Source organism: Python bivittatus, unplaced genomic scaffold, assembly GCF_059951505.1.
Source record: "Python bivittatus isolate LINGU-HERP-01145 unplaced genomic scaffold, Pbiv_v1 ctg000080_np1212, whole genome shotgun sequence".
In the NCBI taxonomy this organism is placed as follows: Eukaryota; Metazoa; Chordata; class Lepidosauria; order Squamata; family Pythonidae; genus Python; species Python bivittatus.
In genome coordinates this window covers 46,607,801-46,634,216 of record NW_028277035.1, presented here as the reverse complement: position 1 = coordinate 46,634,216, position 26,416 = coordinate 46,607,801, and the positions used below count along the sequence as shown (strand labels likewise).

At 38.0% G+C, this 26,416-nt stretch overlaps 1 protein-coding gene across 1 annotated transcript in view; it reads left to right on the top strand.

Annotated features, from left to right (window-relative positions):
• Positions 1 to 3,415: 3,415 nt before the first annotated feature.
• GNAI2 (G protein subunit alpha i2) overlaps positions 3,416 to 26,416 on the top strand; it is a 121,095-nt gene continuing 98,094 nt past the window's right edge. The window contains exon 1 of the mRNA XM_088133999.1: positions 3,416 to 3,796. Within this exon, the coding sequence (XP_087990125.1) occupies positions 3,679 to 3,796 (118 nt within the window). The 5' untranslated portion in view covers positions 3,416 to 3,678. The remainder of the gene's footprint in view (positions 3,797 to 26,416) is intronic.

Sequence of the window (26,416 nt, the reverse complement as noted above, 5' to 3'; positions counted from 1 at the left end):
TATACAGAGATTGACAAGAGAAGGGAAAATATTAAGAGTTCAAAAACAGATATTACTAAACTTCAGTGCAGTGTTACTAGAGTTTCAGGAAAAAATGCAGGGCACTTTTCTTACTTCATTACATCTAAATAATAATTGAACCATATCAATACTTGTGGGGACGCGGTGGCGCAGCGGCTTAATGACGCTGAAAGTTGCCGGCCAGAAATGGTCGACGCTTCAGCGGTTTGAGTCTAGCCTTCGCGTTAAACAGGGTGAGCTCCTGTTTCCTCCCCAGTTCCTGTCAACCCAACAGGTCGAAAACTCACGTGAGTAGATAAATGGGGACTCTCACTCCGGTGGGAGGAAAAATGCTGGCAGCGCCTTGCAAAAAGGAGTCGGGAGCAGTTGCCGGTAAGCGCGAAAAACCGCGCGCGCCCAAAAAGGGTGCGAAGCAACGGAAACCCCGCCTCCTGTGCCCACCAGCTGGGCTCTGCTCTAGGAAGGAGGCTCTGGCAAACCACTTCCGAAACAATTGCCTTGAAAACTGCAAGGACTCGTCCAGGCAGTCACTGCAGGGTCAGCAATGACTGAGCGCAGACAAAAAAAAAAAAATCAATACTTGTACAACATGTATATGTGTATATATGCAAGCATGTATACTTAAACATAGTGAAATCTTCTCAACCTGTGATTCTTAGCAATTTTCTTCACCTGCTGACAACTTCAGAACTGAATGCAATGGGCTGTGAGAATAACCCTGGGAGACAGGAGGAAGAGCCACAGCCTAGACAACGGTCTGATAAGAGAAATCTGAGTCCAAAGGAGGGCTGGGGATGGAGAAAGGATCTCCTAAGGGGCCCTTCCTAGCTGCCTAGAAAATAAAGGCAGGGGAGGAGGGGAAGCGCTTTCAGACTTAAAAGATCCTCTTACTGTAACCTTACAATATAGTATTAGTACTCATGGTTAGGGTTTCTTGCCTGGACTACCCTGAAGGGCTGACAATGTACTTACGGCTTTATGTATGCAATTAATTTGGCCACCCATCCTATCACTGTGACTCTTGGTCTTGCTATTGTGGATATTTTGTTTAAGCTTTAAAAGAAGTTTAAACAAAAATCAGATTCATCTATAATTAGCAATACAGCTACAGTAAAATCATTGATTATGCAGGCATTAGTAGAAATAATAGACAATTATCAGAACAGAAATAAATAAAAAAACCCTACACAAACAGGAAAATTGTTTCAACAATGTCTGAAGAATTCAGGGGTTTTTTCCCCCATAGACTCATTTGTCAGCTGTTGTAAGGGAGGCTTCCCTGAAACTCATATGTAGGCATTTTATTTTCATTGTTCACTACATTAAGAAAAAGTAGACTTGGTTAGGATATTGTTTAACTGTGCTTTGTTGACTAAAGTATAATTGTTTGGGCTCAAACGGGATGCTAAATTGTAAGCTGTTGTTTACAAAGCACAATATCTCGCTTCACACATTTTCACACACCCCAAGCAGCATTCACATTTTCACAAGCTTTCAAATGTGCCCACCAGCAAAACAAGTTTCCTGCCTCAGTGTCTTGAGTATGTCTGTTCAGCAGTCTAAGAGGGTTTATTTGCAATTTCTGCATGTTATCCTACTACTGTACCTAGATTTTCACCACTCACTTCCTGCAGGCTAGGCCTCATCTCAACAAACAAAAGGGGCCCCTGGCTAAGGAGGAATCACTCTCATTGGGGCACAAGGAATTCTCATTTTGGAACTCCAGCTCTCTTTGCAGGAAAACAAGGCTTCTTTGCTTTAGCTGTTTGCATTGTTCGTGCAAGACTCCTTTATTTTCTTTGTGAGAAGTTCAGGAGAAAGAATGGTACAGCTGTGGCTTGCCTTCTTCCAATGTAGTTTGTAATGTGAGGTTAATCCAAGCAAGAGTTTGTTCAAGAATAAATAATAATAATAATAATAATAATAATACCCTCTAGTTTTGTGGGGAGGATAGCTATGTCCAAAGAAATGGTAGCCTAATCATATTTTTTAAAGGTCATTATGTTTAAGAGGGAAATTACCATCTCCCCTAAATTCTGGGAAGTTTCATTTTGATTGGATTGCTCATTCTCAGGACTACAGTACTGATAAAACAAATGATCTGTGTGCGTGTCAGCAGCCAGCAGAGGCTTTCTTCCTTGGAAGGAACAATTCAGTATTTCTTTAGCTATGTTTCATTCTGTTCTGTCTGCTGGGTCATCATAAGGCTGTTGCTTATAACTCAGGGCATGTGAATCTACATTACATGGTTCCCCATTGTATTGAGCCATTTTGTGATTTTTTAATTGTTTCCCCAGATTTTTAGTTGGTTGAAAAAAAGGAAGGATAAATATTGAAAAACAGGAAGGCCACTACATAGAATATCTGGTCTAAATTTTATTTGCACATCCTTGTATCACATGAATCATATTGTTCAGTAAAACAAGTAACATGAATCTAAGGTAGCTTTCCCAATCTGGTATCATTGTGGTTGAGCTCATGGTGGTTGAGAATTCTGGGAGTTGCAGTCCAAACCATCCCGAAGATAACTGGTAAGCTTGATGTAGTAAGTTCTTCAATAGAGAATGCCACTGACATTAATTGGAAGCCTAGAAATTTACTATACTTTATGATGGCTATTACTACTAATGGATGCCTGTGGGTTAGGAAATTCACCATGAGGATACTAATCACCACGGTGATCATTACAACTCATCTACCTCAGTGTAGGGCTTGCCGACATGTGATACACAGCACAATAAAGCATGGGACATGCACCACAGTCATTATTAACATGCTCTCAACGTCATGTCCTGAAAAGAAGCAATATCCCCACCGTCCACTCGTCTGCGGAGGGACTCGTCTTAATATTCCCAGTTTACATTCCTGACAGATGTGTGCAATCCTGTACAGAAAAATTAACCAATGGGCGCCCCCGGTCCACTGTTGCGCTTCTGTGACGGCTAACCCACCACGGGAGATGGGGGGGCTGCTTTCAGTGGCAGGCCCACGTACTCTGCGTTTCGGCCCAGAAGGGACGGCCATCGCTTAAGCGGGGAGCCCTTCCCGCAGCCGAAACCGTAGCTGCTGAGGTCCCCCCGCTGGGGCGTTGACGGAGAATCTTACGCGCTCGTTCGCCCCGTCCGAGACGGTTTCAGCCAGTCCTCCGAACGCGGCCGCTCTGCTTCGCTTAGCGCCAGGCGCCGGGCCCGCCCCCACCCCTCAGCCTCCCCGCTCTCCCTCCACGTCGCTGATTCTTGCAGGGCGTCCCTCTTCCTTCGCCTCTCTCTCCTCGCCTCGCCCCCCTCCCCCCCGCTGCGTATTTGGGGCCGCCTCTTCTTTCTCCACTTGGTGACGACAAGCCCGCCCAAACTGCCCTCCGTCTTCCTCCCCCTCCCTCTCTCTTCCCTTCCTCAGAGAGAGGAGCCGAGCTGGGGCTGAGCGGAACGGTCCCGCCTCCGGGTCCCCGCCCTTCTCCCATCCGAGCCAGCGGCCGCTCAGACCAGCCGCGCCGGCACCCGAAGGGGACGAGGGAAGCAGCCCAGGAGCCCGTGTGGGGCAGCGACGACCCGCCCCACCCCGCTGTCCGCTCCGCTCAGCGTGGTGCCGAGGCAGCCCGGGCTCGCGCCCCTTTGCTCGCCCTCGGTTTCGCCCGGCCGGCAGGAGCCAAACGGCGCCATGGGCTGCACGGTGAGCGCCGAAGACAAAGCGGCCGCCGAGCGTTCCAAGATGATCGATAAGAACCTCCGGGAGGACGGCGAGAAGGCGGCGCGGGAGGTGAAGCTGCTGCTTCTCGGTGAGGTCCCCCGCCCCGAAGGCGCCCTTCCCCATGGCGCCTGGTCCGCGGGGCTTGCGTCCGCTCGCTTCCTTGGGAGGAAAGGCAGGGCGCAGCCGGGCTTGGTGCCCAGCAAACGGACCAGGGAGGACAGCGCGCCCACGCCCTGGCCGCCTCGTTTCCGTGCTCGACGTCCGCTCTCCGCCACCTCTCCGCCTGCGCCCCCTGCCTCCCTCCGCACTTGAGGGACTTTCCGGGGTTCTGGCGCTTCCCCGATCGCCCGGGCCCGCTCGTGCCGCTGAGTCGTTGCCTTTGGCTGTTCGGCGGCCGCCATATCCCTGCCCCGGCCTCCGGCGCAGCGGAAAGAGGATCCCCGCGCCGCTCCCCCCCCCCGCTCCTGAAGCAAGCCGCTAGGGCTCTTTGGTTTTATGCGGCGTCAAAAGGGAGTTAGAAGCCCAGGGGGGCAACCCGCCCGGTCCGAGCATCCCATTTTTTTTCTCGGCTAAACAGCTCCGTTCCTCATGAGCCACAGTTTGGTTTTCCCCTCCATCGCGAGCTCTTTCGCTTCTCAAGAGAGCTGACATGGCCATGCTCCCAAATCAGCCTGCAAAATACATCCCCGCTGAGACCGTTTTTTTTCCTGTTTAGCCTACTCGGTTTCTAAATTTGGCTTGGCACGTCCAGTCCTCAGCTGCTTTTTCTTTATAGTGGGTGATCCTTCTGAAAACTTACCGAGGCCACAAGCTAAAATATGCCTGAACCCCTCCCCCGCCCCGTATGTTTTTCATTCCTCCCACAGGCCTCACAGTTTTTGTTTCCGTTATCAGTGGATAACCGTTGATGGTGGCTCTGCATTTGCTACTCTCTGCCACCTGTGGTAGTCTTGGGGAAGAATAATTTCAACTGCAAGTAAGCCACAGTTGTTCTGAAGCAAACCCTTCTGGTCTCCAAATATATTGGATTGCTGCTGTATCATTCCCAGCTACCACTTTCACCCTGTGTCCCTCTGCAGAGGATGGGAGTTGTAGTCCAAGCACAGCTAGAGGATGGCAGAAAGGAAATGAGCAAAGATAAATAACCTGGTGCCCTCTGAATGTTTTGGTCAATGGCTCCCACACATTCCTGTGCTTGGCACAAGAATTAGCTGGGGCTAATGGATACAGCAGTATTGTATGTGTGTATATATGTATATACATGGATGGCACCAGGTTGCCGTCAGTAATGTTAAGAATCACTTTTCTACTTCCCTCAGTATACTATATTAAGGGACATTTCTTTCTGAAATCTTTTGTAACTGGCGATTCTTTCTTGTGATTTTACCTCCCTGTACCCAACTTCAAACATGTTCTGTGTTTAGTTGTTAAGATAATTTAAACTTTTCTGTATTTTAGCTCTCAATAGGGTTTGGTGCTGTCGCTTTTATATAAGTTTGCTGTTTTACATTTCCTTCCTTTTTTTTTCTCTGAAAACTCATTGCACAAGCGAAAGGAAGTATAGCCAAACATCTGTACTTTCTTTGTACTTTTGAATAGTTCTTCATTTGAATAGTTGTGGGAACTTCATTTCCAAGCATGAAAATAGCTGTCATTGAACAGGAGTATGTAGGTTAGAGACAGGAATTCTGGAAAAGGAGAGAGATGAATGAGTGGATTGATTTAGCATGTGAGACGAGTATTTTTTTTTCTGTTATGATAACAAGGAAACTTATAAAAGAAAGACCCAGCTGTTTCTTGAGTAGGAAGGCATGATTGGCTCATCAGAAACTATGTGGAGTTGACATACATGATGACAGATCTTTTGTTTATAATTAACAACTTTGCATTTATCAAGCTATATGTTTTATCAAGAGGAATTCACATTGTTAATAATTAAGCTACAAGATGTAGTGGTGATCCCCAGCTTTCAGAGGGACTAAATTAGACAAATATATATGACTGTTGAGGGTTGCTAGTCATGGCAGATATGTATTACCCCCAGCTATCCAAAGCAGGATGCCTTTTAATGCCAGCTGTTGGAGAGGAAGGTATTTTTGTGCTCACACTCTGCTGGTTGTCTTCTCAAAGGCATTTCTTTGCTCCCTTGCTTCTACACAGTCAGACTGAAATAAAAAATAATGTCATAACAAGCATGAATACTGTATCTCGTTAGAGACTTGTTGATGGCAAATGCATTTTAAAAAGTTTGTTTTGAAGTGAAATTATTGAACCTAAGTAGTAAGTGCAATAACCTTCTGTTAGTGGATTAATCAGAAAATTAGTCTAATTCTAATTCTGTTAGTCTAATTCTCTGTTTATTTTAAAAATGTGGTCAGAATGCTCAGCTTGCAAACATCATGGAATACAATAAAATTAGCAATAGATACTATAAAAAGCTAAATAATATAACAAAAAGACTGACTTTGAGTAACATGTCTGTAGCAAAACCCAAGAAGTAAGCTCCACAATAACAATAAATGTTGAAATGATGGCAGCCTGTACTCCAGTGATAGTACAGTTATAAAATCAGAGATGAATTTAACAATCAATATTATGTGTGACTTTTTCAACATGAAAAACTTTGGACAGATGAGCTTTAAAACAATTTTACTGCTTTATGTCAAACATTTGATGTCTGGCTGAAAAAATGTAATAAAGCATGCAAATTTCAACTATGTACTTTTTGCTTTAGGAAGTAACTGCATCATTAAGATATTTTGGTAATTAATAAGGTTCAGTGCTTTATCATTAGGTGTAGAACTTTCATTAATAAATTTAATATGTAATATTAATAGTATTGCTAAAATCATAGTTATGTGGTATGTACATTTGCAGAGATGATCTTAACATACCCTCTTAAATTACAAGTCTTACCGGATTCTGCCTCTGATGCACCTTAAACTGGTGCATATTTTTATTTTTAAATCCTATCTTTAGATTTTGCTTTCTTTAGTTAGACATGGCAAGACTCTCATGCAGATAAATAATCAGTTATGTGTAACTATATTGAGTTGCAATTTCAAGCCAATTTTTGCTGATTTGGTATAAAACTGTGAAAAAGAAACATTTAATGCTGAGTTTGGTTAAGTTATGAGCTCCATTTTTATTATTAAACAGATACAAAATTAAAATTAAACATGAATTACAGTAGTTACAGTTGTGTGAAAAAGAAAGTACGCCATCTTTGAGTTCTATGGTTTTACGTATCAGGACATAATAAAAATCATCTGGTCCTTAGCAGTTCTCAAAAGTAAGTAAATACAACCTCAGATGAACAATATGTAATATGTCATGTGTTGTACTTTCTTTTTCACACAACTGTAACTTCAGCAGTACTGTGTATTAACATCCTCAAACTTTAATGATGTTATTTGAGCATAATTCATTGCATAGAATCATAGGGTTGGAAGGGATCTTGGAGGTCTTCTAGTCCAGTCCCCTGCCCAGTGCAGGAATCCTCAGACCATTCTGGGCAGATGGCTGCCCAGGGGCCATCTGCACTCAACAACCACCTGAAGGTTATTGAAAAAGCTCATAAATTAAAAAATCAGATATTGTACAGTGTAAGATTTGGCCGTTTTAAAAAAATGGTGCAGTAATGTGAAACTTTCCACTTCTGTTATGATAGCCTAAAGAAAATAGAAATGTGTCAGTGTTAAACCATATATTTGAGAGTTACCAAAACGTTTAATGAGAATTTTGACCTTTTTTAACCACACTAGAAATTCCTTTCCTTCTCTGTGCCTAACGCACACAGAGATAGATCTATGTGTGTTTCTGTAGAAATTGTCTACTGTATTACACATGCAGAAAGGTTTTTGTTAACATTTTAGTAGAATTTTGAGTTTGTCAAAAATCTCTGACCTTAAACCTGTAGTCTTTCCCCTGGGGCTGTTGCTTTTATGTCTGAGTTCTTTTAATTTAAAGTGTCCTTTGGGAATGAGTTAACAGCTTTTTAAATAATTGGTTTAGCAATTTTTGATGTACACGGATGCTTCTGTCATTGAAATGGGAATGATGAATTCCACTTAGCAGCCTCAACTTAAATAACAAAACTGCTGAGATGCAGTATAAAAAGGAAATGTTTTGAATATCCATTTTGACTTGAGTTTGCTTTCCATATTATTCATCTATCATCATTCTATCTATCTATCAGTTAATCAGTCATATTTGTGTAGCTGCCAATCTCACAAAAAAGTTACTCTATACAACACTCAGTTAAAAAGAAAGCCAATAAATACATATAGAACAGTCATTATTACAACTATAAAAACTATTAAAAAATGGAACAAGAGAGGATGGTGCTAACCACAGTAAAGGAGCCACCACAAAATATCCCCGGTCCCTGGGACCCCCAGGCCTGATTGCATAGCCAAGTCTTGAAGGACTTGCGGAATGTTAAGAGGGATGAGGCTAACCTCATTTCCTGGGCGAAAAGAGTCCACAAGATAGGTGCCACGGCAGAGAAAGCCCACCTCCTGGGACTGCCAGATGTAATTCCCTGACAGATGGGACCCACAGCATGCCTTCTCTGCCAGGCCTGATATGGGCAGATGTAATCAGGGAGAGGTGATCCCTCAAATAACCTGGCCCCATGCCATGAAGGGCTTTAAAGGTCAGAACCAGGACCTTGAATTGGACCCAAAAGCAAACTGGCAACCAGTGCAGCTCATGGAGCACGGGTAACGTGTACCCTTCTAGAGGCGCACATAATTGCCTGCACTGCTGCATTTTGCATCAGCTGAAGCTTCTGGATACTGTTCAAGGGCAGCCCCATGTAGAGCCCATTACAGAAGTCCAAATGAGAGTTGACCAGAGCATGAGTGACAGGAAGCAGAGCCCCCTGATCCAAGAACGGGTACAACCGGTGCATAACCTGAAACTCTGCAAAGGCCCTCCTAGCCACGACTGCCACTTACTCTTTGAGCAGGAGTCATGAGTCTAGGAGGATCCCCAGATTGTATAGCAGTCTGTCTGGGGCAGTGCCACCCCCTCCAGCACCAAAGATGGGATAGTCCTAGTATCAGAGGGCCCCAAAACCCAAAGCCACTCAGTCTTTCCAGGGTTCAGCTGAAGCCTGTTGTTCCCCATCTAGACCCTCACTCACAGCCTCCAGGCACCGGGATAAGACATTCATAGCAATGCTTAATTTTCCAGGGGCAGAGATACATAATTAGATACCAGCGTGCTGAAGATATCTCATCCCGTGGCGATGGATGAGCTCACCCAGCAGTCTCATGTAGATGTTAAATAGGAAAAAGGAGAGTACTGAACCCTGCAGCACCCCACATAGTAGGGGCTGCGGGTGAGATCTCCTCCAACTACCATCAACAGGAATTGGCTCTGGAGAAAAGAGGTGAACCAGCACAACACTATGCCACCCACCCCCAGTCCTCTGAGCCAATCCAGAAGGATATCACAGTCAGTGGTATTGAAAGCCATGGAAGGGTCAGGTAGGGCAAGGATGGATGCACAACCCCCATTCTGTCCTTGCCAGAAATCATCCAAAAGTATGACCAATGCTGTTTCATTCCCATACCCAGGCCTGAATCCAGTCTGAAAAGGATTCAGATTCAAGACCCTCCAAAGCTGCTGCACAACTACCTTCTCAATCACCTTCCCCAAAAAGGGGAGGTTGGATACTGGATGAAAATTGTCCCGCATAGTGGGGTCCAGTGATGGCTTCTTGAGGAGGGGGCAAACCAAATCCTCCTTAAGAGACAAAGGAACAACCCCTTCACTCAAAGAAGCATTAACCATCACTAGAACCCACTCACACAACACCTCCCAGACCTCTTTAACCAGCCAGGAGGGGCATGGATCTAAAGAGCAGGTGGCTGAACTCACAGCCCTAAGGATCCTGTCTACTTCCTCAGGTCCAGCAGGTTCAAACTGTTCCCATATAACGGGGCAAGACTCTGCCCTATGCATCTTCACTGGACCTGCAACAAAGCCAGCGTCCAACTGTGAATGAATCCAAGCAATTTTTTGTTCAACAGATGTTGAGCAAATTCCTCCGTACACCCCTGCAGAAGGTTCTCTGAGCCCCACTTACCCAGGATGGCTCGTGTTACCCGAAACAGTGCCACAGGATGGCTGTCTGCAGACAGAATAAGAGCAGAGAAGTAATGACGCTTCGCTGCCCTTACCACCACTAGGTAGGCCTTAATAGTGCTCCAACCTGTGTTCAGTCGAGCTTGTCCCTTGTTGAGCACCAGTAATATTCTAGACATCTCTCGCTTCAATTCCCTCAGCTCCTTCGTAAACCATGGGGAGTGCCAGGACACCCAAAAGGGGAGAGGTCACATGGGTGTGATCTGATCTAAAGCCTCAGCTGCCCCCTTATTCCAAGTGGTGACCAGGGCTTCAGATGGACCATGCAGCGGACCAGCAGGAACAGCCCCCAGCTCCCTCTGGAACCCGTCTGGGTGCATTAGTCACCAGGTATAGACCAATCTGATGGGTCCAGCCTCCTTGCGGTGGATAGTGGTGCTAGAGAATCCCATGGTAATCAGGGTGTGATTGGACCATGAGAAAGGAGCCAGCAAAAGCTTCCCCAATTTCAGATCACATAGCCACTGCTCCGACAGGAACACCAGATCAGGTGTGTGGCCACTGTCCCGTGTCAGGCTCTGGATGATCTGGGATAGGCTCATGGCCATCATGGTGGCCATGAACTCCCAAGCCACCTCAGACCCATTCCTAGAGAAGGCAGATTGAAGTCCCCCAAAACCGTAAGTCATTCATGGACTTTTCTCAGACAGTGAAAAGGGTAGAGTATTGCAAAATATAATTTGTTTATTTTAGAGTATTTAATATGCTGTCCACTCCTTGGAGCATCTGATCAGAAATCCAATTAAAAGTACAATTTTAAATCATAAAACATTAAAATGATATCTTATAAAATACACATAATATTATTTAGGAATTTTAAATATTAAAACAGTTTAATTGCGGAATTGAAATGCTATCAGAGATTCAAGAACTTCTGAAATGCATGGGCTTGCTTGCAATGCAAAATAAGTAGCTCTCCATCTAACTGTGTTGATAATGTTATTTCCTGGTGTATTTTCTCAAAAAATGTAAATATTATTCAAGTGGGCTTTAACAATGTAAATAGTTAAGAAAACTAGTTATTATAGGTAAAACTAAACATATATAAATACACACATTCTGTTTCTTACATGTTGCACTTGCATGTAACATAAGTACATTGTTTTCAAAGGAAAAATTGCAGTATGCCTTGGGCTTCTGTACTTTACTTTGCCTCTCTTTTTTTAACATGGCATGAGATGAAATGAGATGATTCTGCTGCTGTTTTTGATTAACTGCATCTCAGCCTTAACATCTTCACTTACCTCTAATTAATTTTATTTGTGGTTTGTTGAAGCCAGTCAGCTTTGCAAACAATACTTCGAAATTAGCTTGTTTGCCTAGCAATAGTTGAGACTAGAGTTGATCTGGTTTTGAAATGTCACAAGAAGTTGAGATTAATGCAAAAGAGAAAGTAAAATGCTTCCAAATTTTCATCTTGAGTGTTGCTGATGGTGGGAACAGAAAGGCTTAAGACTGGATTGTTCTTATAAAATTAAACCATGGTTTATCATGTGCAAATGTAGCTATTTGAAACCAGTAATTGTTTAATACCAGGAGAGCCTGGTGAAATATATTTCTCTTCTGAATGGATGATTCCTCTGGTTTCTATAGAAATACTAGGGCCTTAGCACTGAAGTAATCTATTCAAACATTTAAGTCAACTAAAAGACACTACTATTAAATATTATAAAAAGTGCAGGTGATACATTTTTCTCTGCTGCAAAATATAGTTCATAGTGCATGATTTAAAACTAAAAAATGCTTTCTCTTGGAAACATTTTTTTCTGTTACACAAATTGAATTGAGTAAAAGATATATATTTCATCTACTAAGACTTAACTTTCAGTGTAAGTACTTTGCCACTAGCTTTGCAAAGATTAATGAAATAAAGAGTTCTGTTTTATTGATTTCCAAAAAAATACTTCATTCATAGGTATCTCTAAAATAGAACATTAGTAAGCACTGATATATCCTGACGTAGACTTATCTGTAGTTCAGGCATGATTTGACCTAAGTGAAGTAACCATTAATACTACTACTTTCTTCTGTTTCTTGGGATCATAGTATTTGAAGGGCCTTTAGGCTGTCAAGTCCAATTCCCTGCTCAGTACAGGGATCTAAATCAAAGTATCCCAGACAGATGTGTCCATGCTCTGTTTAAGCCATCAGATGAATGGGAGCTTGTTACATCTGGCTCAGTGTAGAACTTTTCTTATATTAGGAAGCTTTTCCAAACATTCAATTGGAAATTTCCTTTCTGTAAGATGAGACTGTTATTTTATTGGCATTATCTTAAGGATCTAAAATTGTACTTGAGCCAACTGTGAGCCGAAGAATATTTAGAAAAAGTTGGTTTATGTAAATAGTGTTCAAATCACCAAAGCAAATTTATCTTCAAATGATATTTTTTAAAAATTAACATATCCAGCAAAAGTACAGATTAGTTGGAAATAAGCACCTAATTAGTTTCAATTGACAACTGTGTCTTTTGCTTTTCTAACCTGCCTTCAGGGAGAAAAAATCAAAACAAAATGTAAAAAAGGAAAGAATAAAAAAATCAGCTTCTAGTATAAAAAAATTTTTTTTTTCAAGTTCTGAACCTTACTGAATAAGAAAGAGATTGAAAGAAAAATTCTAAGGCATTTCTGCTTATTTCTTGTATTTTAATTGGTGCCATTTTCTGTTTCACTTAATTAAAAAAGGCTGTAGTTGGACCTCCCATTTTGTTTTTCAGGTAGCTTTTTGCAATTGACATATGTAGGATATTATAGTTAATTGAAATGGGAATGCCATCATACATTCAGAGTGAAAAAGTAACAAGCAGATGTATGTTTTTCTGTTTACTCTTCCTTTTGAGATTGAGGGTTCAGTATTGTCTTTCTTTTTTTTTTCTTTTTTTTTTACCAAACATGGAATCATCTTCTCTTTCTTAGTTGCATTCTATCAGTCTGCATTCAGATATGGGTCCATCTTTTCCTTCTTGAGATAAGGTGTATTCATATCCACATTCATAGTAATTGCCTTGGCCACAGCTGGTTAAGTTCACACAACATGTGATATTATAAATAGTGGTTTACAGTACAAGTGGGCAGCTTCTGGGAGAGAGGCTGCAATTTAGCCTTCTAACCTCTAGTGGACTACAAAAAAAATTATAATGACATGTTGACATACTGGAAAGAGCAGGTTGAAACCTTTCAGCCAATTTTTCATTTAATCTTGGTTGATTTTAATGGTGGGGAAAAGAGTGATTTGGATTCCCATTCCCATCAATTGTTTTGTTTTGTTTTGCTTAGTATTCAAAAGCAAAACAAAATGGAAAAAAGGAAAGAACAAAACAGATATAGAGAAAATAAAAGCAAAACTAAACCTTGACCGTGTAGAATAATATTGAACAGTCTTTCTATTGGATCCATATAATATAAGTCCCACCTATATGACTAAATCACTTCCTCGTGAGATGGGTGGTGACCAAATTTGAAATATAAATAAATACAAATAAAATAAATAATAGTTTCTGTAGAAAGCAGACGTACATCAGTGATCCAAGATTATAAATCTGGGACCATATACCTTTCCAACATTGAAAAGTAGTCTTTTTTAGTTCTTTCTTTGATAAATTCATAATTCTTCATATGGTAATAACATTATAAATGTTGGATATATAAACATATCTTTAAATTGCATTGATCTTTGTAACACCATATTACAACTTATGGATATTAAACCAAGCATATACCTATTGTACACTTTCAGTGTACCTAGGTTGACAGCCAATCCTTTTAAAACATTTTTTGGGATGTTTAATAAAACACTTCAAAGAAAGGAAATATTGAATTAGTTTCATCTTAAGATAAGAAACATGTTTAATATTATTCCAAACATTCCAGAGTTCTTGCCAATAACTATTATTCACCTTAATGATACTCTTTAATTGTTTATAAAAATACTGTAGTCTTAGAATAATTCAAAACACATTCTAATTCTGACAATACTTTGGAAGTTTTAGATGCTATTAATGTATCTGTACTGAGTTGTAAAATAAAGAGATGTTTTAATTGAATATCCTGCCCTTTCACACTTTTTGACAATCTCAATTCCTCTTATAGTAACACATATTTAAAACATTGACTGGCTTTAAGCTAGTCTAAAGTATTAATTGTTCTGTTTGGCAATGGGTTCCAAAAATAAAAATGGACTTACCTGCAGTTTTCAACCTGGGACTGACCAGTGTGTGTGTGTTACATAAACAAGGGCTGAAATTATACTTCTGTCCTAACATCTTTCAAATGTGACTTGAAGACCTTAATGCAGGAAATACAATAGCATTAAGAGTTAGTGCTAAGAATAGATCAAAGCCCTGCCATGATGTATCAGTGGGGTCACATAATAACTTTCTAACAATGCATATATGGTTGTGGGTTTTTTGCTTGTTTGTTGCTTCTGTTCCCTAGAAAAATTGAAGTCAAAATATATGTGCAAGGGTAAAGCTGAAAGACTTTTTAGATTTAAAAAATCTAGGGGTTTGTGCTTCCCCTAAAAAATTGATATTTTACCAATCTGTTTAGAATAACTGAAATTATTCTTTTGTATAGTGACTTAGTTCTTGAACTAATATTCACACATACACACAGACACGAACACCTTTCCCCATGAACTCAGTGGGATTTTTAATAATCTATGTCACTTTTTAAAATCTGATATAAGAAGTTTGATTTATTTACATCCACAGATGAAGAAAGCTTCCTTAGAATAATTATTCCCAGTTATTTAAAGAATTCAAATAATTACTGAAACACCTGTTATTTACAAATGGTCATAGAGGCATTAGAACCAATAAGTATAAGACTTGTTAACTTGATAAATTACCAAATTGTTGTACAATATCAGCAAATGTTATAAAAATATATAATTATCAATGAGATATCATCAGCATATAATTCCACTCCAACCACTGTGATACTCAGAATACCTCCTTTATCTAATAACAGTCCAGTGGTTCCAGTATCAAATTACAAATAAGAGGAGATGGACATGTTTGCTGAATTCTCTGAAACATCTGGATAGATGAAGAGATAATTCTGTTAGCAATAAAGTACCACACATTGATCCAGTTGATTAAAAAAAAGTGAGAATTGTTCCCCAAATTTTGAGTACACCATATCAAAGATCTTTCTTGCATTGTGAGACCACCACTGCTGATTTCATTTTTTTATATATATACATGCACAGTGTCAGTCAATTAATATGCTTGGTGACATTTTATAAAACCAGACTTTGCAGGATGAATACTCAAAGGGAATATCATCTGTTATCTCTGGGCCAAGGTCATTGTCAGTATTTTTTGCATCAGCATTTAATATGGAAATCGAACGATAGCTTACAAAGTCAGCAGGATCAAATCGCAGTCGTGCAAACTTCTCTGAAGGAGGTTGGAAAAAAATATTTAAAAAGGCATAATTATAGACCTCCAGTAATATTGGGACAAAGGACTCAGTGTACTCTTATATCACCTAATGGTATACAGTAACTGTCCAGGCAGGGAGATTTACGTGTTTCCATAGATTTATTATTTCTTGATGAGTTAAGGATGCACCTGAAAAGGAAGCTTGACCATGTGTAATCTTAGAAAGAGCTAAATGATATAAAAATTGGTTTATTTCTTCCTCAATTACATTTGACCCAGAGTTATGCAATTGAGAATGAAATTACAAAGATTGTTGATTTATTTAGACATAACCGTTATATCCTTTACTCTGGGTGCCCATAATAGTAGAGATAGTGTTATATTGCAGCCATTACAGCTAAGAGGCTATTAATTTACCAGGTCTTTCAACTCATTCCCAATGTTTTCCTATGTAAGTAAATAGAGTTAAGTTCCTATTTAGTACTCGTGAAATCTATCTGTCTGTCTGTCTGTCTGTCTGTCTGTCTGTCTATCTATCTATCTATCTATCTATCTATCTATCTATCTATCTATCTATCTATCTATCTATCTATCTATCAAATTTATATGCCGCCCATCTCCCCAGAGGGTTATGGTGTAAGTTGCCTTATATATGTACTCAAATGTTCTTTTAACTTTTTTTCCCTACTAAAACTTGCTTAAGATATTCACCCATAATTATCTAATCAATATGCAAAGTAAATTGTATCACAGTTATCTGATTCATAGCCAAAGTAAATAGCTTTAGAAAACCATAATAATTAATACATGCACTATGTTTTAAATAGCTTTCTGAATCACTTATTTCTTGTTCCACTACAAATTTTGAGCATTTATTAATCAAAATTATACAGTTCCAACAGATTTTGAATTTCCACTAATGTATACTTAACAACTTAACTGACGATCTCTTAGATAAAACACTTTTTTCTTGTGGAAGAATGTGCCTTTCTTGTGACTTTGGGTTTAAATTGCATCATTGGTTAGCATCTGCCTCCTGTTGGAAGGATATCTGAAGAGTTTTATATTCCACAAAACTAACAGGGGTGTCACATTGGACTAAAACAAGTGTATGTGTGTACACATTCACATACTGATGCCAATATTTTCTTAGATCAAGGAAGGAAGAGAAAGAAAGAAAATGGGTGACATAAACTTTGAAAAAAAAACCCTACTAAGAATAACAAAATAAAATAAAATAAAAAATAAGAAAAAAGCCAGTTAAAGACCAAAAATGTATAATGACAAAACTAAAAAATAAGTTATCCCCCCTACACACACACACACACACACACACACACACAAACACCAGACTCAAATCAGCCTATTCTCCACTAAAAAGTGGAGAAGTTAAAAACAAAAAAGCATTTCAAGACTCTTGTTACTTGAATTTAAATAATCTCTTCAACTTCTCAGCAGCAACTGCATCATAAAGCTTTTCCATGCTGATATCCCAGGAGAAACAAGAAATACAGTATTGGAAAAAGAAAAGAAATGGATTTCATTCTTAGTCTTAACACCCCTGATTGACTGACTCCCCTGATTTACTGAAAATCAGGTATTTTATTGTGGAAGTTTGGCAGTGAACTCTTGCAGCTTTGGTGTCTGTAAATAATGTGCTGGGAGCTGCATACAACCCACTTTCAGTTTTTCAACAAGGATGGTTGGTTTACACATCATGCTGTAAAAATTAAGCAGACTATATTATGAATTGGCTTAATGGTTTATCCACAGTTTTTGCTATGTTGTTTGAAAAGATTTAACATGTATGGCACTATAGTCTACAGTGAAAAGGTTTAACTTGTTTGGCATAGTCTTGAAGTTCCAAATATATGTAATACACAGAAAGCCTCTTTTGAAGCCAATATGCAAAGTAAAGGAGAAATTTTGAATAAAAAATTCTATTTTATTCCAAGACATTAAATAAATGGTAGAATAGAACTGTGATGTTGTTTACTGAAATCTAATATCTGGGAACATAACAGTCCATTTGATTTGTTGTTATTTAAAATATGCTCAGTCCATATATTGCATGTCAAACCTAAGTTGGCTCAAAGGTTTTTTTAAATGTATAATGCAAGTTAAAAATTAAATAAAAATGTTCCTAATTAGACACTTGGATGTGAAACAATAGAATCAGGGAGAAAAATATCTGAATGCTCCTATTCATATTACTGAGCTTTTAAAATATTCCTTTGTTTTTTAAATCCTAGAAAGGCTTTTTTCCCCCACAAAGGTCAACATGATGGGACAAGTTCCTCACTTTTCCTATTAATGATTCAATTGCATCCATTTTGTACAAGTGTTTTTGAAGATGATGTTGAATAGCATCCCCTCCCAGGAAGTGCAACAGGAAGTAATTCAAAGAAAACCTTTTTCACTTGTATGTGAGATTTGCTGTAGTTATTATCATGGACATTTTTGTGCAACTATTTTACTACATAATCTGGACTAGGAATTATTAAAATGGGGATTAGCATAGTATTTAACTAATATGTAAATGTCAAGTATGCTGATTTCTGTGAGTTGTCACTTACGAACCACTCTGTAACAGGAACATGTTTACCTTTCAGAAAATGCCAAGCAAAAACCTAAGCATAATGGTCTCTAGGGTACAAAATCTAATGGTATTTTTTTGATGGTTTGAAAACCTAGCACTTGATCTTAAAAAACAAAACAAAAAAACCCCCTTCTCTTGTATGGAATCACTTTATGTTTATTGAGTTTTAAAAATCATTGCTCAGTTGTAACATTTATGAGTGTTCCAACCCTACTGGCTTTAAAATTCTCTGTGAATTAAAAATATTAAAGCGGCCATTGACTCCATATTAAAAGACTCTATGTTTGACTTCATATATTTCGCTAAATCCTACTGTGGTTTATTTGAGTTTTGGCTTACCATGTGTAAGGTCCAAGGTATTGTTAACCACAATATGTGCTTAGTATATTGGTTATTAACCGAAGTCAAATGATTCATTTATTAATGAATTCAGCAACCATTCTTGTGAAAATACATTTTTGAAGCCTTACAAGAATTCTTAGGAGACATTGACCCTTCTTTTGAGTCTGCAGAGAATTTTATCTAAGGAGTGGCATTTAACATTAAGCTGTCAAATATAATTGCTTTCAGTTTATCAAGTTCAAAATATCCCTTTTTCCTCATGACTTTAAATTAATACACTGGAATTCTGAACTTGCCCTCCTTCATATTGAACAAGGATTGTCCAAATCTTAGATTCCTGTTTTGAACCCTTTCTTTCCTGTTGTCCTTTTGGGGAAAAGCAGCTGTCCTCATTTCTGATATGAGGTAATGGGAACATCTCTGAGTGAAACCTTACAATTTAGCCTTATTCGCTCCTGATAGACATCTGCTTACTTGGATATCTTTTTGTGTATGCAAAGGATCCTCACTGCAAATCACCCATGGAGACCAACTGTTCACTGAAATCTTTTGGAGAGGGAAGGGCTGCTTGTAGCTCACATATTAAATTGTACATCAGAATGGATCACCTGATCAGGGCTGTCTAACTGTCTGGAACAAAGAACTCATGGAAGAGTTGTCTTATATTACCCTTGGCTTTCGAAGTTGTTGATTCATCGAAATGTCACCAAAGCATAACGGAAAGTAAGAGATAAATAATGCTTAGCTCAATAGATAACAGATTGGAGCTCTCATATCGAGCAGGTTGCTTCATGTGTAACTTGTGGCTTATAACTTTTATGTTCGAGGTTGTTGAAAGCTACAAAGAGTTTTTGTGCAAGCTAGATTAATGTAATAATATCTAAACCTTAAGATTGTGTTTTCTAAAGCTGAGCTTCTCTCTTTAGAATGGCCTTTTAAAGATGGTGAGGTAGGATTGTCATGTTTGAAAGTAGAATGCTGTTTAGCTATTTCTCAGCTAAACAGAACTTTAGAACATTTTATTTGACATCCTTTCATATATATTGATTCACACATCTTTGTTTTTTAAAGTTCTTGATCTAATTTAGCTGAGTAGAAATATTTTATAGGGGTACTGAATTTTCTGATCTAATCTCTGGAGTGGTAGTAAGTCCTGGTTTGTATTAAGTCCTGGTTTCAGACTTGAAAGTTTAGTTTCTTCTGTTGCTTGGGTCATTCATTCACTTTGCATGCACTATTTCTCCCTGAGCATGCCTGATGCTCAGAACAACATATGCTGCTGTGATGACTGTTTTAACTTTTGACAGGAAAAATATATATACAAGCATGCACACATATACCTACCTGCAAACATACAAGTACTTCTGTCAGAGTATAAACCTGGTTCCAAAGGGCAGCAGAACTGTCTTCCTAAATGTTTAGGGCATAGCATATTATTTTTATACATTCAGTTGTACAAACCAGTTTATTGAACTCTGTGTCATTTCAGAGATTAAAAACATAATTGTTAAGTGAAATCTTTCAATTTTCTTTTATAAACTTACAGGGATAAATTACTAGATTTTTTCTAGTGCTCTTTGCAGAATTAGAGCCCTGAGCCCATGCTGAATTGTAAGAACAGAGCTTCAAGCATGGGACAGATACAGTAGATCAGTGAGTAGCCAGAAAGAGTGATTAGTCCATCAAAGTGTTTAGATCCAACTGTCAGCAATCCTGTCTCCAGTATACCATTTACCTAGGTAATGCTTCTAAACTGGGGATGTGTGGTTGATTTGAGTTTTCCAACATGGACATGAGAAGCTACACCTAGGCCTGTTGCACACATCATGATAAGCCAGTGACTTATTGAATAAATTGAATTGGCACAGTTGGTTGTTTCACACACTTCATGATAAACCAAATAGATTACATTATCACTAAATACAATGTGTAAATCCAGTCACAATGTTTGTGTTCAAAAATAAGAGGATGCATAGGTTGGCATTATTTCAACTTGTATTATTACATATCTGTTGGGCAATTGTTTGTGTTATCTGTATATTCCTTGTAAATTCTGTAATGCAATCTGTAGATCATTGACTGTATAGATGACTGTTGACCTGCTTGCTGCTGGTAGTTTTTTGGTCTTTCGGCTCAGGAGCAGAAATAAAGCTAGAGAAGGATACAGATGAGCCTGGTAACCATAGTGATCTTATCAGAACAGTGCAGTTGAATAGTATTGCAGGCAGTCCCTGCAGAATGCATATTGCCATAAGCTTAAGCACTTGGTATAATTCTTGTTACAGTGTAGCATTTTTGTTTGGTAACCTATCATAAATTTTGCAGTATCTGTAAAGACTTTTCTGGTCTCCTTTTGTATCGCCAAAAAAAAAAAAAAAAAAAAGCATATTATTAAAAAGAAGTAATGTATCTGGGAGTATGCCCAAATGATACTTTCATTAGATGTCTACTGTTTGAAAGCTAAATGTAGCTTTTTTAAAATAGGGAAGCTTTGGTAGCAAAGTATATGTTTTATTTATATTCTGTCAAGAATTGAACAAGAAACAAAGAAAACAACTCTTTCTGTTCAAAAACCCTGGAATATAAAATAACAAATAAGAACAAGAATATATTGATGAAGTTCTCCAACATAAGATGTTAAATGCAAGTGGCAAATATAACAATAAATGTTACAATATAATAAGTACAGAAGCAAAAATAAATAAAATCGAAGAAATAATAGGCAGAGGAAGGCAACGGTTTTAAGAATTATTTTAAAAGAGATTTAACAGCAAATACTTGAAATAATATGTGCTTAAAGAAAATTATGGAACAATCTAAAAGTGTTTGATTCTTTGCTAAACATTTTAGTTAAGGATATTTCAGTAACGCTAAGAGGGCGAACCCATATTTTAAAAGAGGTTCAAGCAGTAAGAATGTCAAAACAATGGGAATAAAACACTTATTTAGGAATTCAGGTGAAAATGAATTGTTAGGCAATCCAAAGAGAATGAAAGACCCTAAAGGGGATTTTAAAGAAACAAAATGATCAAGTAATGCTATTCTGTGCATCTTCCTATTGAATCTGTGTTTTCAGGATAGACTTGGAAACTCCCAATGTCTGCTGTTTTTCCTAGGGGAAATTTGCAAGAGACAGGTTGATGCTGGAGCAGTGAGGAGGAGGAAAGATAAATGAATGGCCTTGGAGAAGCACACTTCAGCACTAACATAATTTTTATCATTTTTTTATGGATATTACAATTTATAGCATTCATTCCAATTCAACATATCTTTGTCATTTCTATATAAATTATTGAAACATTATTCCAACATTTCCTCACTTCAGTTTCATCCCAAACAATTTAATCACTTTGTTTTTTTAAATTTTATTCACTCTGTTGGAAGCTCCCCATTCACCCCTTTACCCATCTTCTAAATTAGTCTTTGTTTCCATTAAAATCACTTTGTATTTTCTCTGCCTCTTTTTTAATCTGTACTATTCCTTGCTCATTTACATTCTTTGCTACTATCTTTTTCTCTGTCTAAATGTTACATAGCACCTTCTTCTTGTCCTCATTTTTTATAGCAAGCATTATCTTATAAGCATTTTTTCTCATCCATAGCCTCTTTCATTTTACCATTTCACCAAGCATCCCTTTTCATATTTCACCTTAGCATAATTCCACTCTTTGTGGCACTCTGTAACACTTGTTTTCATTCTGCTCCAAGCTCTTTCCATATTTTCTCTCTTTATATTCTAGTCCATTCATTCACTTGGGAGAGCAATTTGTCTTCCAAAACTTTTTCATACAGAGGTTGTACTTCCATAGTTCTTCTATTTTTACTCTTAATTTCTTTAACTTTTCCCCCCTTTTCTTCCATGTCAAGTTTTTCCTAGGAATTATTCTTGACACTACCAAACAATGATCTGTCCCACATTCAAATTCTCTCATTACTTTTGTATCCTTCACTGATAATAAACAAATCAATCATGTCCCCTTCCTTTGTCATGTTCACATATGAATAATGCTTAACTTCAATATTTGAAACACAGATACTCAACAATCACCATTATCGCGCATTCCTGAGTCTCCAAGTGATCCAGTAATTTTTTCTGTACTCTTTTGGCTCATTCCCAACCATCCATTTGTTTCCTAACAATGTATTTTTTTTCCTGGATTGCATTAATTTAGAATGTTGCATTTTTTCCCAGAGCTTTTAATCTATTTCTTCCATGATCATAATGGAACATAAACTTAGCAGCATCCTATAGATTCTTACTTTCAAACGCACCTCTTAGCAATCTGTATCATACTGATACACATGTTAGCCCTTCCATTGTATCACCTTTGCTCCAGAAGATATCTGTTTCTTTCTTCCTCTTTTTCTTGTTTCATACAGATATCTATTTTTTTTATTTCATTCATTAATTCATGCTTTTCACCATTTTTTCATTCACATCACAATCTTCCATGAGCTGTGGTCATCACTGGATGACCTATAGGAATTGACTTTCGCTGCCCATCATGGCTTTAGTCAATCAGGCTTAGCCATAATACTTTTGAGTAAGATAGATGGATTTGTTTTATATTTTTTGTGTTGCATTATTTTTGAATTGTATGTGCTTTGATTGTAAACCACCTGGAATCCTAGAAGGCAGCATACAAACGTTTGTTTAAACAAATTAACAAATAAATAGTGAAGGTATAAACTAGGTTACCAACCTTAGTCATAACTGTGCCACATGCAGTGTTCCCTGCAAATGGTAAGAACAATATGAGTAAATTTTGGTGTGTTTTGCCAGTATGCCACAAATGTAACCGAAGTCAAAGCATGTTCATTGTCTTCTATGCAAGTTAGGCTCTCTAATTTAGAGAGCACCTTGCAAACAGCATAATGTTGCCCACATTCAATCAAATAAGAGTTAAAAGCAGTATACTGACACACATTCAAGATGCTCTAATTTCAAAACTGTTCAGCAAGCAACTAATTTGCAGAGATTTGTTTCTCTCCTGGTAATCCATTGTTCAGCTAAGGAAGAAAAGTCCCAGAGAAAAGGGTCAGTGTTGGCTCTTCTCACAATGCAGTCCTGGGTAGTTTATTCCCAATGAAATTAGAAATTAGGTTATTGATAGAAGAAAGTTTCCCAGCCAGGAATAAGAAACATGATGTTCAACAAATGGGTTTGGGGCCTAATCCTTCAGGATTTCTATCACATTTTAACTATAAAATGATTGTTCATATGCAAGTACTTCTGTAATTTCTAATGTGTTAGACAAATGATCAATTAAGAATAAGAGAATAGATTAGGGCAACATTCAATCCCTTTTAATAAGTATGTGTGAATATTATAACTTATACATATAGTATATAACTAAAATGTACTGCTAGTACTAATACTGGATAGGCAATGAAGGACAACAATAAAGTAGGTAGAAAAGTTGGTAGTGCAGTGAGGTGGGTAATTCTGTGTAAACATAGCTATACCTGGTTTGTGTAGTTTGCTGAGATGTATACTGCTTCTGTTACATAAGATATAACCCTTTAGGAGAGATTACTTTATTGCACATATCAGAATTATTGTTTGAAAAATACATATTTTCCCTGCTAGGTTACATTATTCTTATTTGGAAAGCTTATTTAATCCTAAATTAAGCTGTATCTCTTAAATGTTACAACTTTTGAGCAGTGTAGTCTCATTGAGGGGTAGGTGTAATACAAGATGTGAGAATATTTTTAGGCAGCTGGTGATGCAATTTATAGTCATTCATTCATGGGAATACTGCTAATTAAGATACAGTCTCGTATATTTCAAGTTATGACAGCAGAAAAACAGCGCCCCACCCCCATATGTATATATTATGTTGTAAGTCAACATGAAAACGTTAACTTTCTGTAGTGAATGCAGGAAATGGAGAACTATTTCAGAGGCTGTTCATAATTATGAAACTGCCTTCCATTGGAGGTGTGCCTGATCACAGGATTTGTTTTCAGAAGCATTGTGCAATGTTTTCATCAGATTTGTCGTATCTTGGGGCTAAATTCTTTTTATATATGGAATATAAATCTGCTTTGTCATAAGTTAGATTTTCTTGTTTGAAGACATCTTTCTGTTAATGCAGAAGAGTCAAACCTTTTGCTGCCATAGGACAAACATTTTGCTATAGGAAAAAGAAAGGAAGGAATTTCCTGGCCTGTTGCTGAGAGTTAATCCTTTATTTTTTATGCAAAGCAGCAGGAAGCAGTTTATGGACTAGCAGTAGTCCTAAAATCTAAGTGTGGTAACCGCTAACTTAAGTTTTTACAGATGCCTAGTAATATTTTTGGAATGGAGTGTGGAACTGCTCTGATGGTTTTAGTATTGTTGAAAAGATGCTCATGGATTTTTAGCTGTATTCAGAGAAAATGTGTGAAGAGATAGCATGTTCTCCAGGACAGTACATTGTATGTACTTAATTTAACTCATCACTTTTCAAGTTGTTGAGGGGAAAAAAATCATTTGAATATTTTTTGGGTGTGTATATATCTCTCTGTTCCCAGTAGAAATTATATTGTTACCCCATGGGATTAGAAATCCTGTCAAATGTTTTGGGCTTAATTTAAATCAACATGCATAGGAATGTGTAATTAATCCTTCTCTCTTCATAACCTTTCCAAGTATAGTAATATTATAAGAGGAAAACAGTTTTGCTTTTATTTTATTTGAGCTTCAGTTTTCCTAGTTTTTAGTTGTTGGAATGATTCAAATTCATTAATATATGCTGGTAGTGCATTAGGTGCTTTCACAGGCTTGCCACAAAGTTGGAGGAATATCTGTAGAAAACAGCATTTAGACATGGGTGTATTTTCATTGATTGTACAGGAAATCATTAATGCAGGAAGGCTGAGTGGGGTGAGTCTTTGTTTTTTCTTTTTCAAATTAAGTTTGCCAAGCCAGCAGTAAGCTTTCTATTTCTCAGGAAAAAAATGGGATGATTATAATCCTTGCAGCCTACTGTTTCATTTTGTGATGCTATTGTTAATTAAACTCTTTAATTTGGTTCTTCATTGAACATGCTGCTCAGTACAGAGGATGGACAGTTCACTCCTACAGTTGCATGGTGCATTCATAAAGGGAACTCTGTTCAATTGTGTTTATTAGACTTTTCCATAGGAGGTCATTGCTTCTGATAACATGCTATAGAGTTTAATGGCAGAATTTAATATACAGTACAGTTTTGCAGGTGCTTCAGCCTATTAAGGGATGTGTGATGGTAACAAAGAGTAACAAACCTGCTTCTTCAAAATGAACAGTCGCTGAACTGCCGATTTTTTAAAAAGGAGACAGGAAGTGATAAACAAAGACCTTGAATGTGAACAGGAAATCTTTTAACTGTTCTGCAAACCTATACTAGATTTGCTTAGTTTCCTTTTATAATATATGTAATCATATGCTATATTTATCCAAAATGAAGATTATTTTTTCAAATAATTATATATACATAAGGAGGGAGAATCAGTTTAATTTCACTGAGAATACAGCAATAGAGGAACAAAGAAACATAATGCTCCCTACTGGGGTGTGGTCCAACCACAATAAAAAATGCAGCGCTGAAAGAGAGTTAATAGGTAGGAAGTACAAATAATGAAAACAACTGGCTGAAGATTTAAGAGAGAAGGGAAAACTGCTGCCATTGATTCAATGGGAAAGGGATGAAGTTATTAATCCTGCCCTAGAGGACATAAGTATATGCAATGAAGAGCGTCCCCTATCCATGGAAACTCTTCATTTGATGGAAGACTTAGGAAAATCAGGATTCTCAGTCAGTAGAGACAAGAGTATTGCAGCTGCTCACCCTCCATACATGGAAGAAAATGAGAGGAGAATGAAGTTAGTGCATGGACTGAAGAGGATTACAACTTCTATGCATACTTATCTGTTAGAGCCATTGACTGAATGGGACTTAATACAGAGTAGGCATGCATATGTTTCTTTGTGCTTACAGCTCATTTTCTTATTGCAGGCAGAAATAAAACAGTTCAGTACTCTAACAAAGTTTTTCCTAGTTTTTACTGCAGCTTACATGGAGTAAACTGACTACATAGATTCATCCACATATAGTAATAGCAGCAGCTTATATATATTTACCTATCTGGGACTTGCAAGTATGTATGAGGTTTGTCTAGTTGAATCAATTGATGGAAGAAAAACAATGGATGTCAGGATATTACTAGGTAGGGAAAAGCTAGATGAGGAGGCACTCTGA